The 20,213-nt window shown below is 39.9% G+C and overlaps 1 protein-coding gene across 1 annotated transcript in view; it reads left to right on the top strand.

Annotated features, from left to right (window-relative positions):
* UBE2N (ubiquitin conjugating enzyme E2 N) overlaps positions 1 to 20,213 on the top strand; it is a 35,274-nt gene that overhangs the window by 12,738 nt on the left and 2,323 nt on the right. The window contains exons 2-3 of the mRNA XM_059936667.1: positions 19,358 to 19,604; positions 19,798 to 19,938. Of these exons, the coding sequence (XP_059792650.1) occupies positions 19,358 to 19,604; positions 19,798 to 19,938 (388 nt within the window). The remainder of the gene's footprint in view (positions 1 to 19,357; positions 19,605 to 19,797; positions 19,939 to 20,213) is intronic.

The following is a 20,213-nucleotide window of genomic DNA, read 5'->3' as shown; positions in this document are numbered from 1 at the left end:
CCTCCACCTTCCAGACTCTGATAACCACCTTTCTAATCTCTGTTATTTTGAGTTTGACTTTTTTTTTTTTTAAGGTTCTGCACATAAGTGACATGCGTATTTGTCTTTGTGTCTGGCTTATCTCACTTAACATTATGTCTTTTGGGTTCATCCACATTGTCACAAATGGCAAGATTTCATTCTTCTTTAAAAACTGGTGAAAAGATATTTTAATTTGCTCTTTGTAGCCATCAGAAAAATAAAATATTTGACACTCTTTGGGTCAGGGTTTTGAGCGCCATGTATACTTTTTTAAAAAGCCTGTATACCCTCGCCCTCATGGTTCCCATACATACACACTAGCCTTTTGTTTTCTACTGCTTAATTGATAATAGTGGGTTAGTTGTAACAGGGCCATAAACATAGGAGTTGGAGAAGTCCAATGTCGTCTCCGTTTGTTGTAGGGATTGCACTAGCAGATTTTACTGTATAAGTATGCAGTGGGACTCTGATAGCCAAGAACCCAGTCCTACTCAGCAGGCTTTCGCTCCCTAAGCCCCTCAGGTGTGGATGTAAAAATGCAGATATTTAGGTCCACTATAATGAAAAAAGAAAGTAGAACTTGCATATGTTCCCTCTTATGAGTAATCAAGTTATAGCAATTTTGATATTTTAAGAGTGCACAAGTTACAGCAATTTTAATATTTTAAGAGTGCACACATACACTTCTTTACTGCAAAGTGCTACTTTATTTATTTTTTTCTTTTTTTATAGATTTATTTAATTAATTAATTTATTTTGGCTGCGTTGGGTCTTTGTTGCTGCGCGCGGGCTTTCTCTAGTTGCAGCGAGCGGGGACTACTCTTCATTGCAGTGCTCGGCTTCTCATTGCAGTGGCTTCTCTTGTTGTGGAGCACGGGCTCTAGGTGCGTGGGCTTCAGTGGTTGCGGCACATGGGCTCAGTAGTTGTGGCTCGAGGGCTCTAGAGCGCAGGCTCAGTAGTTGTGGCGCACGGGCTTAGTTGCTCCATGGCATGTGGGATCTTCCCGGACCAGGGCTCGAACCCGTAATTGGCAGGCGGATTCTTGACCACTGCGCCACCAGGGAAGTCCTGCTACTTTATTTCTTTGGTTGAATCATTAAGCCAATTGGGGTTATGTATTTATGTAAATTATGACCAATGTATGTTAATATTTTAAACATTATGAGTAGTAGTGAGTACACTGAATATCTACTGTGTTCCTTGTACTGATTGTTGACAGGTCCCTCTATTGTTTATGGCAGACTAAAACAAATACTCAAGATAATTTTTTCTGCTTGGTACATATCAGCTACTTCATTTTGCCATTAGCTGGCATGTGTAGTAGAATGATTTAATTCAAATATTTGACTTTAGTAAAATGAAAACCAGTGTATAGCTGGAGCAGGAGGAGAGGGGTAGTATAGAAACACACTAACATTCATTAAAAAAAAAAAAGAAGATTGTATTTTTTAAAGCCCCAAATGTTGCAGTCCAAGTCCAAAGATTCACCTTATAATTATAAAATTGTAGGTGTTTACATTATCATACTAGTTAGTCTCTCTTATTTATATCACAGAATTAATCATATAACTTCTGTTGGAAAACAGAAAAATGTGATTGCGAACTACAGAAATATTGCCCATTTTGCTCAGTATCAAGAGTCTTATTGCTCTCGCATCTACTGAAAAAGCTTTATAATGGAAGTGAGAAAAACTGAGAAAGGTTATTTATATCCTCTGTCAGGAAGATCACTTTCCTTAATCTTGATTTGTGCAGCTTACCTTTTTCTTTAGATTCATTTGATGCCCAAATATGTGAAATTGTTGCCTCAGAGTATTACCAAGCTGTGTGCAAAATTGCTGGACTTTAAATCTTTTATCAGTACTGGAGAAGTATGGTTGGGGAGAAGTTGGTTGTATAGTGGTTGGGAGTCTCAGAATTCTCCCATGATTGTGAAATTCTGTTTGGGTCATTCACACTTGGGTGTGGCTTACTTAGAGCACAGTATCAGATTGTTCTCTAAAGAGCATCTAGCTGAGGTCCTCTGCTTTGAAAGGCGAGGAAAGGTGGCTTTTAGTTAGTGTAGGGTTGGTCCTGACTTCTGTGAAACTCACTTTGATACCAATAAATCCAGAATTTGATTATTTTCTAGTTGTTGGATATGGGCACTGTGGCTTCTGCCTGTGTCAAGTGGAAGGACTCCCAGACATCTGTGGGCCAAGATGCTTGTGTGGGCTCCCTCTAGACATGTCATTTCCTTAACTGGCACAACTGCCCTCCTGCTTCCCAGCTGTCCTTTGTGTCTTTTGCTGAGTGGAGGGCCAGAGGGGTGGGGTGGTACTAGGTGGGGTGCAGGCGGCTGGGCTGATCCTTACTCTGGCAGTCTGTGAACACCTGGGAGCTGTCACATATGTCAAGTTGTTACTTAGGTGACTGAAAGATAAAAAGAGAACTTTAAGGTATTGTGGAGGTAGCAGCTGTAGGAAGCAGCTACGTCTCCTAAGTCTGGGGGAAGAAACGAAGAGAAAAAGTTGAAGTTATTAAAATTCAGAAACTTGAGAGAAGGAGCCCTAGCTGGGATCCAGGCCTCTGAAGAGAGTCTCGCCCTCAGGTGGGGGAGCCGGTGGGGCGGTGCGGGGAGAGGTGCTGTGACAAACTGGTTCTCTCAGTGTGGGATAAACTGCAAATTGGATGAATTGCTGCAGGGATGTTGGGTGATGCTCACAGGCACTTCAGGTGGACAAGAAGCCTGGAAGAGGCAAGTCCCCTCTAGCAGCTTTAGCACTGCCCACCCCATCTGCAGAGTTTAACAGGGAGCCCCTGGCAGAGCAGAAATGTGGTTTGCAGAGTCCCACCTCCAGAATCACAAAGTACGGAAGGATAAGTGAGAGATACTTACTTTACATCTGGCATAGATATAAATTTCCCACTGTAGAGGGTTTTGGTTTCTTTTTTAATTTTTTAAAAATTATTTATTTATTTATTTATTTATTGGCTGTGTTGGGTCTTTGTTGCTCCGTGTGGACTTTCTCTAGTTGGGGCGAGCGGGGACTACTCTTTGTTGAGGTGCGCGGGCTTCTCATTGCGGTGACTTCTCTTGTTGTGGAGCACAGGCTCTAGGTGCGCGGGCTTCAGTAGTTGCAGCACATAGGCTCAGTAGCTGTGGTGCACGGGCTTAGTTTCTTCGCGGCATGTGGAGTCTTCCTGGACCAGGGCTTGCACCTGTGTCCCCTGCATTGGCAGGCGGATTCCTAACCCCTGCGCCACCAGGGAAGTCCCCAGTATAGATGTTTTAAACATAGAAAGCTGCCTGACCTTCTGGTGCAGCCCATGATAGGGAAGGGCAAGAAGCTCTTGAGATGTGGCAGTATTTGGCTTGACTTCAGTCCTACAGAATTAGGAATTTATACAGTTTTTAAAAATGTGTGTATTTGTTTTGATTTGTTGGGGGTTTTTTTTTGGTAAGTATTATATACTACAGAGAAATGCCTTTGTACCAAATCACTGGAATCCCCCACTTTATTTGGCCAGCCCTCAAATCTCAGGAAAGACAGAACTGCATGCCTTCAAGTGGGGATTAAAGAGAGAAAATGCCAAGGGAGACAAGTTCCGCCTACCTTTGACTTTGCATTAGCCCTAAGGACAGTGCTTCATATACTACCAGAGCAAGTTAAGAGACATATTTTCTCTTTACACCTTTTAGTTGTAAACTCTTTGTCATTCACCTAACATGAAGGCAGAGGTGTGAAGCAGTGCTGGATGCTGAGGATTCCAGGCTCTAACTATGATGTGTGAAAAGAGCCCTTGACTCTAGAGTGGACTTCTACTGGATAGGCTTCTGTGCACATTTCTGAGAATTAAGTGAAACAATGTATGTGAACATCCAACTCAATTTTAGGGATTAATCCAGTTGTCAGTCCCTGCACATTGGAGTTTTAACTAAATTTATCTAGCTCTCCAGTTCTTTAGGCTCTGAAAGTCTAATGTCCTGCCCAAAGTTTGGCCATTTATTAGTAGTTTAAGGTGTTGAAGTTTCCTTTTGTCTGTGTGGTTCTGGCATTGTACATGCTATTAACTGAGACAAGAATCCATTAGTTGCAAGCGTTTTGCAAGTTTAGTGATTTTTATTGAGTTAGGAGTTTAGCAGCAAATGGTGTAACTCACCTTGTTGGCTCTCGGTTTTTTCTTCTCGTCTCATTTCTCTCCACTTGCATTGCTCCGCTGCTCAGATTCTCTAATGACTGGTCAAACTGTGTAGTTCCTGCCCCCAAATCCTGGCAAGTACTCAGGTGAATAAAGAACCCTGTTTCCCTAAATTAGGACCCAGTTCCTTCCCTCAGTAAGCTTAAGGCACGTCACATACTGTACTTTTTTTTCTTTTAAATCAACTTTATTAATGTGCAATTTGCATACAGTTACACACACTCATTTTAAGTGTACAACTTGAGTTTTGACAAACGTAAACAGCTGTGAAACCACCATCTCAGTTAAGATTTAGAACATTCCATCACCCCAGCACAGCACTTAAATTAAAAGATCATACTGTTTTGAAGTGTGTTTTCACTTTATATAGAAGGATATCTTTCTACACTGTTACATTTACAGTATCTTTTTTCTTTGTTGTGATCGTTATTTCTGGAGGTGTAGTTTTGAGCACATCCACAGTTTTTCTTTAGGATAGGTTCCAAGAGGCGGAATTCTTAGAGGTTGGGCCAGCATGTAGTCCCACCAGCCAAGTATATGAGATCCAGTTTTCTCCACAGCACTAAATAGCATTGTTTTTTTAATCTTTGACTATTCTGAGTTTTAAGGATTGTCTTGATAATGAGACATTGTTATTTTCAAAATAGGGTTACTCAAAATGCACAATTTCTTTAGATGATTTTATTTTAAAACTTTTTTTTTTTTTTTTGGGTCTTGCACATGTTACAGAATTCAACAAAGGGGGGTACTCACTGAAAAGTGTCTCCACTTTCAGGTAATTCCTTTCCTCAAAGAAGCCATTGTTTACTTGGACAATTTAAATCAGTTATTTTATGATTCTGTAGCCTGTTTTTTTTTGTTGTTGTTCAGATGTATTTTTACATAATATATTAGCTCACATTGCCAGCAAGCCCTAAGTCTAGCATTCATATTCTTTAGATGTATGGTTGCATTGTTTCAGAGACTCAGGCTATCCACATGAAGTGGATGAATTTGACCAGTATTACTGTACACAGGTGCTGTATCATATAATACTTCTGCCTTAGTATGTAAATTTGTGCTTATTTCAGTTATATTAAAATCTGAGTTGTTGTGGTCATTTTCTCCTGTGGCTCAGTAGCACAGGACAAAATAATCATCTGAAATCACAGAAGAATAAAAAAAAATTATATGTACTAAGTTATACTCCAGCTGGATCTCTTAAGATTATTTAACTTTCAACCAAATTTATAATCTTTGAAATATTAAAATCCTTAACCTCATGTTAATTTGGTTTCTTGAGCAATTTCATTCCAAATTCTTCCAAAAACCTTGAGGCAGAGGACTGAATCTTTAATATTTCAGCCAGTTAGTACTGAGCAAATGATCATTATTGAAGTTGAGGAAAATGACTATTGGATCTTCAAAGTTGCTAAAGGGGTAAGAGAAACATAAGCCTGCTATCTCTGGTGCTTAGTATTTAGTCCTTTAAGTGCACAACCTGTAGGGAAGGTACCAAGGCCAAAGTTTTTGAGCAAAAAGTTTGAAATAGTTTGTGAAAATTGGGTTTGGAGTTTTTAAAAAGTCCTTTTTTTTTTTTTTTTCCCCACATGCTCCAGCCATATTACAGCCACCATCTGGCTCCTTAAAGTCTTGGGCCTACCATTTTTGGAAGTTCTTGGATCCCCCTTTACCCAGTCAGTAGTAGTTAGATCTGTTCATTCAGCTGGTACAGAATGTGAGACGCTGTGTGGTGCTCAGCATTGGGACTGCAAACATTAGACCTGGGCCTTGACCTATAGGAACTGGTGTAGTTGGGACACCAACAGTAGGGTGGCGAAGTGCGTAAGGGATGGCCTTCTACAGAAGGTACACCCCTGCTTTCCAACAGTATTCAGTAGCATTTAGTCGGTTGCTTACCTCTTAACTGACAGTTGACTTTCAAAATTGTAGAAGTGCTGCTTTGTGGGCAAAATAATGCTTTATGGCTTAAATGGCTTAAGTCTACTTCCTAATTCTCAAGAGCAAAAGGATTTTGTGTATGTGGAGATGTGTGGTTATGTGTGGAAGGAGTACAGAATCTGGGGCCAGGCTCTCTGGGCTTGATTTCTAGCTCTGCCAAATACTAGCTTGGACATCCTCACTTGACCTCTCTGCTTCTTTATCTGCTTAATATACTAATCTAGCTCTAGGGTGGTTGGGAGGGTTGGATTGCATAGAACAGAGCCTAATGTAATTCTGACCCTTATTTAATATTGCTTACTACTGTTTTCTGATTTTGCAAAGATACTGCCTCACTGTAAGCCTAAGAAGAATGAACGTCTTTTGTGTGGGAAACCTATGATTGTCATTTCGTATTTGTTCAACAAAATAGATAATATTAAACATAACTCTGAAATGGGGCATAGATTTTTTTTTTTTTTGTGGCTGCATTGGGGCTTTGTTGCTGTGTGTGGGCTTTCTCTAGTTGGGGTGAGTGGGGGCTACTCTTTGTTGCGGTATGCAGGCCTCTCATTGCGGTGGCTTCTCTTGTTGCAGAGCGTGGGCTCTAGGCGTGCGGGCTTCAGTAGTTGCAGCACGCGGGCTCAGTAGTTGCGGCACGCAGGCCCTAGAGCGCATGGGCTCAGTAGTTGTGGTGCATGGGCTCAGTAGTTGTAGCTCGTGGGCTCTAGAGCACAGACTCAGTAGTTGTGGTGCATGGGCTTAGTTGCTCCGCGGCGTGTGGGATCTTCCTGGACCAGGGATCAAACCCGTGTCCCCTGCATTGGCAGGCGGATTCTTAACCACTGTGCCATCAGGGAAGTTCCATGGGGCATAGATTTTTAAAGCATAGTGAACACCCATTTGTCAACAGTGGGTAGGGAAATGGGATGTTTGGGGTAAATAATATATTTTGATTTTATTAGAATTATCATATATGTAGTCAATTTTCCATGTGTTAGACAATACTAAACTTTATTTTTACAGACGCTAAACTGAAGTTTTATTTTTAATCCAGAGTATTTAGGATTTTGCACTGCACAACTTCAGGGGGTGTCATTCATGCAGACTGTGATGTGAATGGTCCTCTCTTGGAGCTGTGCAGTGTGGCAGACTTGTTACAGGATGCTTATTTGGGGGAGACAGACCCTAATATCGGATTGCTTCCTAATTTATCACACAGTTGCATGCAGAGTGTGAAAAAAACTTAATTTTTCCTTTCTGGTGGTTTGGATTTTGGACAAAATTATGTCAGTGACACAGATGGATTGAGAATTCAAATCTGGACCAACTGTAACTTGTTTTTGTTTACCTCACTGAAAATTTCAACTGCTGAGCTTCCATCTGTCTTCTTGTCTGTTAATATCAACAGAGGCCTTTCCTATTAGTGGAGTCCTCAGGCACTTAGCACTTAAATTTTGCTGTGATTGCCACATTTAAAACCTGAAATAACTAGTAATCAAGGAAAAGGATTGAATAAATAATATATGGTAGTTGTAGAAGTGTAGCCACTAGCTGGTAGGCCAGGAAAAGTGCCTGTTTATGTCATATGGTTTGCAAAGAATATTGATTATCTATAAAGCAACCGGGAAAGCACCGTGCAGGGACATAATAAGTGAAAAAGTGTAAACACATTAAACTGTTTTTAAGGACTTTTGTCTTTGTCAGAACAAATACAAATGTACTGGAATATTAACCGGATTTTGGTTATTAGGAGTACAGCGATTTTAAGTTGATTTCATACGTATTTTTCTTTAATGAGCAGGTGAAATAAACTTGGGGGAAAAAGCAGGTATCATTCGCAACAAATTTCTTCCTTATTTAGGTATTAAGCATTGTCACAGATACTGGGGATACAGTATATTCATTTATATCCCTTCCCTCAATAGGGAAGATGAAATACTGAGTATTGAACAGTAATTACAAGATTAAAGCGTATTACAAAAAGGGACCGTCCAGTAGAAGGAAGCATATAGCAGTAAGATTTAACTCATTCCAATAATAAAATGTTTAGCCAAGTTTAGTGCTAGAGGGAACCTTTGAAATGTTCAAGGGACTAAATTTTAGTAGATTGGGGAGGTAAAAGAGTTTGTATGGTTGTATAACAATTTAGTACAATTAGAACTGGGATTAAGTTCTGATTCCTAGCTCTAAAGTTTTTTCCCTAGTAGGTACACCAGGATGCCTAGTTGAAGTTAGCTCTCTAACGTAAATTAGCTCCCTCTTTAAAGGCTCTTAAACTAGGTAGAAGTTCTTTGATAAAGAAATTAGCCAGCTTCAGTGCTCTCCTCCTTTGACCCCATTTAATTCCAAAGAGATAGCTGCTTCTTTTTTTATTTTTTTATTTTTTTATTTTTGGCTGTGTTGGGTCTTCGTTTTCTGGGCGAGGGCTTTCTTTAGTTGCGGCGAGTGGGGGCCACTCTTCATCGCGGTGCGCGGGCCTCTCACTGTTGTGGCCTCTTTTGTTGCGGAGCACAAGCTCCAGACGGGCGGGCTCAGTAATTGTGGCTCACGGGCCCAGTTGCTCCGCGGCATGTGAGATCTTCCCAGACCAGGGCTCGAACCCGTGTCCCCTGCATTGGCAGGCAGATTCTCAACCACTGCGCCACCAGGGAAGCCCGATAGCTGCTTCTTAACCTCTTCATTTTACCCGCAGTCTATTAGCTCTTTTTTTTTTTTTTAATTAATTTTATTTTTATTTTTGGCTGCGTTGGGTCTTTGTTGCGTGCGCAGGCTTTCTCTAGTTGCAGCAAGCGGGGGCTACTCTTCATTGTGGTGCACGGGCTTCTCATTGCAGTGGCATGTCTTGTGGAGCATGGGCTCTAGGCACACGGGCTTCAGTAGTTGTAGTACGCAGGCTCAATAGTTGTGGCTGGTGGGCTCTAGAGCGCAGGCTCAGTAGTTGTGGCGCTCGGGCTTAGTTGCTTCGCGGCATGTGGGATCTTCCCGGACCAGGGATCGAACCTGTGTCCCCTGCATTAGCAGGCGAATTCTCAACCACTGCGCCACCAGGGAAGTCCCCAGTCTATTAGCTCTTAACCTTTCCTTCACTTTCTTTTCTATCTAATTTAGACTTTGTTTTCAGCAAACAATGGAAGCCAACTTTGGCTATTTTAATCTGCAGTAGTATTTATTGAGTTATGAGATATCTAACACAGTCTTTAGGAGTGCCAAAGAGAGAGGCAGTCAGGAACAAGGCTCAGACTCACATCATGGACTTCACTGTGGACATCGCATGCAACACACGCTACAGTGTGATTGCTGATGCCAAGTACAGGAGGCTGCACTTGGTTGTCTAGAGGTAACTACTGCTGTTCTCTCCAGAATGGATCCTTATTTCTTAGCTTCTGATGCACAGGTTTTTGAATGAGCCTAGGTCTCACATGCTAGGTTGCAAGAGAGTTAGGAAATAAGACTAAAGCTTCTGTTGAGGGAGGTGAGGATCCATGAAGGTTGGGAGGTGTGATTCCCAAAAAAGGGCGTTCTAGCTGTTGGGTAGCCAAAAGCAATGACGAATGTCTACTACGAACCTCATTTTGCCTTATGCTGCCAGGCAGTCCTTCTGTGTGACCATAGATAAGTTTTTCTATTTTCTACAACAGTTACTTCAAATTTTCGCATTCTTTTTTTAAAAATTATTTAATGGTTATGTTTTAAAAATATTTATTTATTTATTTATTTTTGGTTGTGTTGGGTCTCCATTGCTGCACCCCGGCTTTCTCTAGTAGTGGTGAGTGGGCACTTCTCTTCATTGCAGTGTGCAGGCTTCTCATTGTGGTGGCTTCTCTTGTTGTGGAGCATGGGCTCTTGGTGTGCGGGCTCAGTAGTTGTGGCTCACGGGCTCTAGAGCGCAGGCTCAGTAGTTGTGGCATAAGGGCTTAGTTGCCCCGCGGCATGTGGATCTTCCCAGACCAGGGCTCGGACCCATGTCCCCTGCATTGGCAGGCAATTCTTAACCACTGCGCCACCAGGGAAGTCCCTCGCCTTCTTCTTAAGCTCCCAACCTGAACATTGCACTAAGGAAGAGGAGGGAAAGGTATGAACGAATGGGGAATTTTTACCGTTGCTTAATAGTGGATAGATTTATAGACAACTGTCTAAATTCACACATAAGGGCCTTAAAATGAATTATCAACTTCAAACAATGAGTTAAAACTTTGAGAAAGAAAGAAACCCACAATCTAGATCATTTCTAACTTGAGATGAAATTTTTAAAAAGAACGTGTTCACTGGTTTTTGCTAATGTATCACTCATAATTAGTGTTCACCATATAGGAACAGGCATTTAAAATTTTTCCCTGTTTCCATTCAGGATGAATTCAGAAGACTTTCTCTCCCCCACCTGCTAAGTTACACACTCCCTACCAGAATCTTAAATGTGCAAGTTTTTTTTTTTAATGGGTTTATTAACAGTGCCTTAAGTACCTTGGCACAATAGCAATCCCACTGATGAAGTGTTACTAAGTTATTAGGTCCTCTCTTCATTCAGAGGTCTAAGATATCATTCCTAAGACACAGAATTCATTAAGATGGACAGTTAAAGTATTCAAATCACTAAAGACTTATTTTTATTTTTTGAGCTGGTGCTAAAGTCATTTCAAGCCATGAAGTGTTATGGCATCATCAAATAAGAAACCAAGAGAAATGGGGAAACATAACTTCTATCAGTCTACTAATTACAGTGCTGGGTATTCAAAGGACATTTTTACCACCAGGAATTTCATGAGTGCTATATGAAGGAGTAGTTGATACTGTCTTTAACTGTGATGTCAATATTTAGAAATCTTTCAAAAAAACAAAGGGAAAAAAAGATGGAGATGTAAAGTTTCTGTCTTTCCAGAAAACTTTTAAAGTGTCTTTAGAAATAGCCGAGAAAAAATATGCCCCCAATCTAGTCCTGTTGTTCATATAGTGTCCCTAACTCACACCTGTACCTACTCTAAGACCTTGAGATACCCCTTCTAAAACGCATCTTCCAAAAACTGACTTTTGGAAGGGGGAAGGGTAAGCTGGAACGAAGTGAGAGAGTAGCACTGATATATATACACTACCAAATGTAAAATAGATAGCTAGTGGGAAGCAGCTGCATAGCACAGGGAGATTAGTTAGGTGCTTTGTGACCACCTAGAGAGGTGGGATAGGGAGGGTTGGGAGGGAGATGCAAGAGGGAGGGGATATGGGGATATATGTATACATATAGCTGACTCACTTTGTTATACAGCAGAAACTAACACAACATTGTAAATCAATTATACTCCAACAAAGATGTTTAAAAAAACCCTGACTTTTATGTATATTTATACTCAAATTGAAATAAATTCCTGGGGTGGGAGGGGGCAAGGGACTCTGTTTTACTCTTACTTAGAGTTAGTTGATGCCACAATACCACGAGCAAAATAAGGAATTAATGTATTTGTTAGTAAGTTCATATTTCAAAGTCACAGAACATTTCCGAGCATAATGGTTTGTGTAATATCAGAGACAGAATGGATTACCATATAACAGATAGTTCGGGTCAAAATGGTCAAAAGCCCGCGCGCAGCAATGAAGACCCAACGCAACCAAAAATAAACAAATAAATTAAAAATAACCATTATTAAAACTTAAAAAAAAAGCAAAAATTGGTCTATACCAATTTTTAAATCAAATATAGCAGATTTTTTTCCCTTCCCTATTTATCTTAGTAAGACTATATACTTCTTCAGTTGACAATCCCAAAAGAAAAAAATAAGTGACATGGCTTAATTTACCTTTTTCATGAAGCACTTTCTCATGATTATGAAGCCCTTCCTTAACTTCTGTGCTATTTACTGTCCTGCCAAACATTTGATATTTACTGTTTGTATTGTTAATTGTTTTTCTATTTACCATTGAGATTAAGAAAACAGGCTCTGAAGCTACAGTGAGTAGAGCCCAATAGCCTAGATTTCAAACCTGGCTCTGTCACTTGCTAGCTTTGGTTATACTGTTAAGTGGTCACTCTTAGTTCCTCATTTTCCTCATTTGCAAAATGGGTCTGAGGATTAAATGAGTTAGTAATACATTTAAAGCACTTAAATCGGTATTTGACCTAGTTTTTTTATTACTTGAGCTTTTATAGATTCTCTGCTGATCTGGGAACACTGCTTGATAATTGCCTACGGTCCCTGACCTTATGGAATTTACAGGCCAGTGATGCGGGAGGAAAAGAAACAGACTGCAACATAACCTGATGTGTTTAGGGGGCAAAAGAATTGGGAGGTAGTAGACAAGGAAGTCAAGAAATTCAGCCTAATAGTTTTCCTTGTTGGATGCATAGTTTGTTAGTAGGATTTTCAGATTTTTGTCCATTGTCACTGATTGGAATAATCGTACATGCCGTTCCTGGGGTAGAAGTTATTAACTGACAGCAGGTATATTAATCCTTCTCGTCAGCTCTGTGTGGGACCTGAGTGTGCATGCATTTACTCCTGGAAGAAGCCTTTATTTAGCACTTACCACCACCATTTGCTAGCTGGAGTTCCCATCTTCCAATAGTGTAGGGTCTGACAAGTAAACCAAGTTATTGTGCTAGTTATAGTAAGAGGAGTGGAGGTATTAATGTGCAGGAAACTGGAAGTATAGGGAGATGCTTCCAGACAAATTCAGACCTGAGAAATAAGTTGGTTGGATATACTTAGCCTTTGAAAAGTCCTTCTCTGGCTCCTAAGTCTCCGTTCCTTTTCACTGAACTTAACAGAAGTATTGAATTGGTCTTGGGTTGAGGAGAAAAATTAGAATGGAGAGATTTCTTGCCCAGGTCATCCCACCCTATCTATTGGGTGTTACTCCAAGTGGAACACAGGAGTACTTTCCTAACTGTTACTTACCGGTCTGACTGGAAATAAAGCTTTTCAACAAAGTGTTACCTTGGTATCCAGAGCCTTTGAAGCAGTTACCTCCATTTTTCCGTCTCTGAGTGTACCACCAAAGAAAGGATGAGATTTAAGTGTGTGGGAGTAGAGGGAGAAAAAGGAGGAGGAGGGTGTGCCTTGAGAATCATTAATCTCATCTAACTTTAGGATAAGCATTTTAAAAAACAGTGAATTAGGGTAAAATAATTAACTTTTATGATTGTCAGATTTTTCATTTGCCAAGGAAAAGGGGTTGATATAAGTAGATGATGTCTTATGTCCACTAGGGGGTAGTGTGGACCATAAAAATTAAAATTATTTCTCACCAATTAACCCTTATTTCATCGTGAACTTGCCTCGTTTGAATTAATTTTTCTCCATGCAGTTTTTTTTTTTTATTTGCTACCAATCATTTTCAAACACAGTCTTGTGACTGTAAAAACAGTAACACACATTCCTGTCATTAGTGATTCAGATGTTCTGACATTACTTTTTTTTTTTTTTTGGCCGTGCTGTGAGGCTTGCAGGATCTTAGTTCCCCGACCAGGGATCAAACCTGCACCCTTGGCAGTGAAAAGCCCCGAGTCCTAACCACTGGACTGCCAAGGAATTCCCTGACGTTACTTTTCATAAAGAATTTTTTGAGGGGAATATAGTGATGCTTTAAAATTTCTCTACCAAATTTTACTCACTATATGAAGTAAGTTAAATTATTCTTAATGACCTGTAAGTAAAATCATCACAGAACAGGATTGTCTTGTGTTTCACTGTGCTATATGGTACCAGTCCCATGTGGAGATTGCAGTTGAAAAGTGTCTAGTTCAAATTGGTATGTGCCCTAAGTTTAAATTACACACTGGATTTTGAAGAGTCAATATGAAAAAAGATTATAAAATATATCAATAATTTTTATATTGATTACGTGTTGAAACGCTATTTTGAATATATTGGGTTAAATAAAATATTAAAATTTTACCTTTTTCTTTTTACCACATTACTTTTTTAAAAATTAATTAATTAATTTTATTATTTATTTGGCTGCACCAGGTCTCAGTTGCAGCACACGGGATCTTCGTTGCTGTGTGCAGGATCTTTAGTTGCAGCATGCGAACTCTTTTTTTTTTTTAATTTATTTATTTTTGGCTGCGTTGGGTCTTCGCTGCTGTGCGTGGGCTTTCTCTAGTTGCGGCGAGTGGGGGCTACTCTTGGTTGCGGTGCGCGGGCTTCTCATTGTCGTGGCTTCTCGTTGTGGAGCATAGGCTCTAGGCGCGTGGGCTTCAGTGGTTGCAGCACATGGGCTCAGTAGTTGTGGCTCGAGGGCTCTAGAGCGCAGGCTCAGTAGTTGTGGCGCATGGGCTTAGTTGCTCCACGGCATGTAGGATCCTCCTGGACCAGGGCTCGAACCCGTGTCCCCTGCATTGGCATGCAGATTCTTAACCACTGCACCACCAGGGAAGTCCCTGATAGAGTTATTGAGTATAGTCAGATCTTAGGCGAGATGAGCTAAAAGATCCACAATTGCAATTTTGTGTTTCAGAGAATATTCTAAATGGGGAAAAACCTAATTGCTGTAGATATAATGTGTTGGGGGTATATATAGTTAATAAGTGGGACACCTTTTCCTACATGAAAATTACCACTCTTTTTCTAAGAGTGGTTTATTATCTAAAATTTTACTGTACATAATTCATTACCTTAACATTTGTAAGACCTTACATTGTTTCATAGTGCACACAAATTATTACTGAACCTAAAAACAGGAAAAGTCCTAGTTAATGGAGTTTAGTTGATTGAATGTTAAGTGTTGTCATTACTGTGGTGTTATTCTGGGATTTGCTCTTTGAGTCCCAATAGATCTATTGATAATCAGATCAATTTGATGTTATTTAAATCCTTTAAAGTATTTGTAGCATGAACTGCTATATGCATTCTGTAAGATGACATAGTTTCCTTGCGACCTAATCTTGTTGCTACTTAAATTCATATTCTCCTTTTATGTGCTTCCTTTTCTACTTTTTGTAACCAATTTTCTAAACTAGTCTACATTATTTTCTATTCTGCAGGGCCTAACCTAAGTTCTACCTGGGATTCAGTCCCAGGATTGCTTTTAAACAAATAGGATCACAAAATGCAACTAAAGGTTATTGTTTTCTTTAAAAACAAACACTGTTATTTAATAAATCTTGAGACTTGTTACTGTGCTTTGTTCTTACCCTAGATTCTTTTTGAGTTGGTTATAATGTGACTGTGGGCTTCTTATGTGATTTCATTTGCCAACTCCTTATACAGTGTTATCTCATTTGCTCTTCATAGCACCTCTGCATGAGATGTAATGTTAACTATATAGATGAGGAAGCTGAGGCTCAGAGCAATGTAAATAACTTGCTCAAAACTGTAGTTAAGCAATGCACTAGTAATTTGAACCCATTATTTCTAGACTTGAAGAATACTTCACTGTCTTTCTACCAAAGGATAGGATAAAACTAGAACGTGTTTCACAGTTAACCATGTGTGAGAGTAGTAGCAGGAAGGATTTTATTTCCTACCCAGTTTTTGCCTTTTTAGGGAAAAAAATCGACAACTTCTGTGGGAGAGAGTTGTTCCATTTGGTTTGGATTTTATTCTTTTTTTCCTCCTGTAATTTATGCTGTGGGTTTGGGAAATCAGTGCTGTGTAGTCAAATAATTATGCATCTATTCATTATATCAAAATCCGTTAGGACTTGAGAGCATATAAAAACTATTTCAAAAAGTTTTCCATACCCAAGAGCTTATTCTAGAATGTGCTCCGATTAAATCTGATACTTGATCAGGCCACATGATATGTTTAATATCTACGTTCTTTAGAAAGACTGTCTGATTTTGAGGGTGAACTGAAGATGAGGAGAATGCCCTCTCTGCCTCTGACAGTGTGTACCGAGAGTGATTTTGAAGCTATTTTGGGATGTGATCGAAGGCCCTTCTGGAAGCTTTTTATAACTTTGAATAGAGCTACTATTTTGTGTAACCAGGGAATGGTGTTTTGGGGCTCTTGGACCCCAGCTTTCTCTTTTTTTCCCCCAGTCTCTCTCTTTATGGCTTTCTAAAAATATGAAGACCTGGGGTAAAACAAAAGGAGAATGGAGGTGAGGAGTCAAAATTCAAGGAATTTTACCATCCACTTCTTTTCTTATTCCTTCATGCCTGCTGTTCATCCTGATATCTTTACTTTTTCTCTTTTGTTCTAGTTACATGTTGGAGGACTTCCCAAAATGGGAGGCTTCTTTATTGCCTCTTGAGATTTTTAATGCTCTAAAAATGTTTTACTTTGTTTGAATCTAAAGAATATTTTGCTGAAAGTAGTGTATAGCATTTCAGTTTTTGATTTGCCCTTGCATTGCCATGATTAAAACAAAACAAAACAAACTAGTCTTGAATTAAAGTACTAAAAGCATTACTTTAAATGAGTTTAACACATTTTGGGAAAGGATTTGATTTTGTATCTGCATCTTGTGACTATTTCAATATATAACCGTGCTGACAGAGAAATCTTTTTTTAGTATATGCACTGCAGGCTGTAGAGTGAAGTAGTGTAAGGTGTATAATTTTTCTTAAGTGAAGGCAGTGTGAATACAATATTCTCATTCATTGATTTTCATACCTAAAAGTTTAAATACTGCAGTGTTCTAAATGTTTTTGACTACACATACGTATTCAAAGTGTTGAAAATATATTACTAATATATAAAACTACATGTACTATTATTGTCAGTTTGTGTATTGAATATTAACATTTTTCTGGCTAAATAATTTATAAATATAAATTAGATGATTTCTTCCCACACCTGAGTGGATTCTTTTTCTTCTTGTGATGTGCTCATCCTGCTTTGAATAACATTAACGTTAAAGATGAAATTTCTGATCGTTTATTCCTCGTTCTTTGTAACATTAGATAGATTCATAAATCAGTAAGATATTTACTGAACATCTATGGTGCCAGGCACTGTTCTAAATGCTGAGGATATAGCACTAAATAAACAAACATCTCCCCTTCTGTGTTACTTACATTCCAAACAAAACAAGTGAGATGTAATATATTCAGAGGCCCTGGAGATAAAGTTGGTGGTGGGGGGGAGCAGGGATAGAGGGGGAGGGTGTGGGCTAGGGTGGAGTGGGGTTTGCAGATTCAATTATGGAGGCTTCACTGAGAAAACACATTTGAATGGAGATCTTGGGAACTGGGTGGGTGAGCTCTATAGAAAGTTGGGGGAAGAAAAGTGAGCACAAAGCACCTGAGGGAGGAGTATGCCTCGCAGGTTGAAGAACTACAGAGAAGCTAGTCTGGCTGGAACAAAGCAGATGAGGAGGTGGGTAGGGTGGCAGAAGCATAGCTGAAGATGCCTAAGAGATAGGTGGAATGAGGGGATCATGTAAAGCTTCTTTTGGGGGGCATTATAAGGACTTTGATTTTTAAAAGTTCTGTGGAATACAGATGGGAGTTGAGGGTCAGAAGCAGGTAGAACAAGTTAGTTGGCTGTTGCAGTCTGCCAGGTGAGAGCTGGTGGTGGCTTGGATCAGAAGTGTAGCAGTGGAGTGATGAGACTTCTGTCCAATTCCGGGTAGATTTCGAAGTTCAAGCCAACAAAATTTGCTTATCAGGTTAGATGGGTGGGGTATGAAGGAAAAAGGTGGATCATTTGGAAGGATGGATTTCTGGTTAACTGACACGAGGAAGGCTTTGAGGAGGAGCAGGTTGAGGGTGGGGAAAGGTCCTGCTAAATTTGGGATGCGTATTAGACATTTAAGAGCAGCTGCCGAGCAGACAGTTATGGATAGAAGAGGCATGATTCAGGGAGATATCTGTGCAGGATATGCTTTTGGGACTTCAGCATATATGGAGTGGACTGAGTATTTAAATTCATTGGACTGGATGAGATCACTATGGAAGTGTGTAGGCAGAGTAGAAGACCTAGGACAGAGCCCCGGCGCACTTCAATATTGGAGTATTGGGGAGGTGGGAAGAAACTGCAAGGAGATTGCTGCCATACAAGTAGGAAGAGAGCCAGGAGAGTGTGGCTTCAAGAAGCTGGATGAAGCCTTGCAGACCAAGGAGAGGGCAGACCAGCTGGGTAAGACGTTGTGTTTAAGTCAATTAAGATGAAGATTAAGCGTTAGCCATTTGATTTTACCATGTGGGAATCATTGATGACCTCAACAAGCAGGTTGGTGGCTAGAGCCTGATTGGAGAGTTGTGTTCAAGATAGGAGGGGAGGAGAGAAATTGGAGACATGCAAGTATAGATAACTTTCAAAGAGGAGCAAAGCAATGGGGCAGTAGCTGGTGGGGGAGAGTCAGGTCAAGGTCATTTTCTCCTTTTTTGGGGGGAGAAATTACAGTAAGTTTGTACAGTTTGGGGAAAGATCCAATAAAGAGGGGAAACTGATGATTCAAGAGAGGAAAGCGATGCTAGAGCAATGTCCTTGAGTAGGTGAGGAGATAAGATCTAGAGGAGAGGTTGGTCTTAGCCAGAGTGACAGCCATTTCATCCTTAGTAACAGGAGAAAAGGCGCAGAGCACACAAGCACACACATGCGGGTTGGTATACAAATGCTACAGTGGGAACTTAAGGAGGTTTCTATTTTCTCGAGAAATACAAAGCAGAGTTATCAGCCAAAAGTGAGGATGTGGATGGAGATATTGGAGGCTTGAACAGAGAGGAGGAAGGATATTACAGTTATTTAGGAGGGAGAAAGATGGAAAAGAGAACTAATGATATGATTGCTGAGGGAGCAGGAAGGGTCCATTTGAGTCATTGTCAATTTTAGAGACTAATCAGCGTGGTTGTGTATATTTCTCTAGCCCTGTTTAAGTGCCTAGGCACTTGTACTTATTTTGTTCCATTATATTTTTCAGAGGGGAGATTTTCAGTGGCTTTAAAAACTAAGTTTACTTTTTAAACAGCTTGGTTTTGGTGAACTTTAAACAGAGCAAGTTACCTTACCTATGTAGTAATTCTAGTGTTGTTTTGGTTTTTTTTTCTTCTCTTTCCCTTGAGTATAAGATCAGTTTCATTAGTCTAATTTTATTCTCAACATATTTGTAGACATTTGTAGCTGGAATTGTATATGATGTCATCAGTATTTGCTTGCAGTTGCTTTCAGCTGATTGTGATTATTTATGTTTTTTCCTTTGAACTTTGCATTTTATTAAGCTAAATAAAAACTGTTTGGGAGATTGGAGAGGTTCTTTTATGTCCAATTCCAAGAGACAGATTTTCTAACTTTTATTTTGGTGTTTAGCAAAATGATATTTGTTTCACAAATGTGTTATGTTTTTCTGTTGTAGGAAACCCAGCGTTTGCTGGCAGAGCCAGTTCCCGGCATTAAAGCAGAACCAGATGAGAGCAACGCCCGTTATTTTCATGTGGTCATTGCTGGCCCTCAGGATTCCCCCTTTGAGGGAGGGACTTTTAAACTTGAACTCTTCCTTCCAGAAGAATACCCAATGGCAGCCCCTAAAGTACGTTTCATGACCAAAATTTATCATCCTAATGTAGACAAGTTGGGAAGAATATGTTTAGATATTTTGAAAGGTAAGTGTTATCTTTATCATTATATGCTATTAAGATTTCTCCTTTTTCTCTTAAGCATTCCCTTTTGAGAATCTGAATATTGTAATCTTACCTTATATAATAAAAAGACCACAGAACTCTGTAGGAGGGAAATGCAGCAGTTCTGTGGCTGTATTTTTCATGCTTGGTCATTCTGGGCCTGTTGCCTTCGTAGATAAGTGGTCCCCAGCACTGCAGATCCGCACAGTTCTGCTATCGATCCAGGCTTTGTTAAGTGCTCCCAATCCAGATGATCCATTAGCAAATGACGTAGCGGAGCAGTGGAAGACCAATGAAGCCCAAGCCATAGAAACAGGTACTGAATATTCATTCTCCTTCACACCACTTCCACTTTAAAAAACAACCTGTACCTTTTTTGGGTGGTGGGGGGTGGGCGGGGGCTGCACTGTGCGCAGCTTGCCAGATCTTAGTTCCTGGGCCTCGGCAGTGAGAGCACCGAGTCCTAACCACTAGACCGCCAGGGAATTCCCCTGTACCACCGTTTTAAAAACATCGTTTAGAGCCTTAACAAGAAAAAGAAAAAATACATTAAAAGGAAAAAATCAGATCTTTCTTATAGTATGTAAATAA

This window comes from Balaenoptera ricei, chromosome 10, assembly GCF_028023285.1.
Source record: "Balaenoptera ricei isolate mBalRic1 chromosome 10, mBalRic1.hap2, whole genome shotgun sequence".
NCBI classification, from domain to species: domain Eukaryota; kingdom Metazoa; phylum Chordata; class Mammalia; order Artiodactyla; family Balaenopteridae; genus Balaenoptera; species Balaenoptera ricei.
The sequence above is the reverse complement of the archived record's forward strand: the minus strand, read 5'-3'. Positions and strand labels throughout refer to the sequence as shown.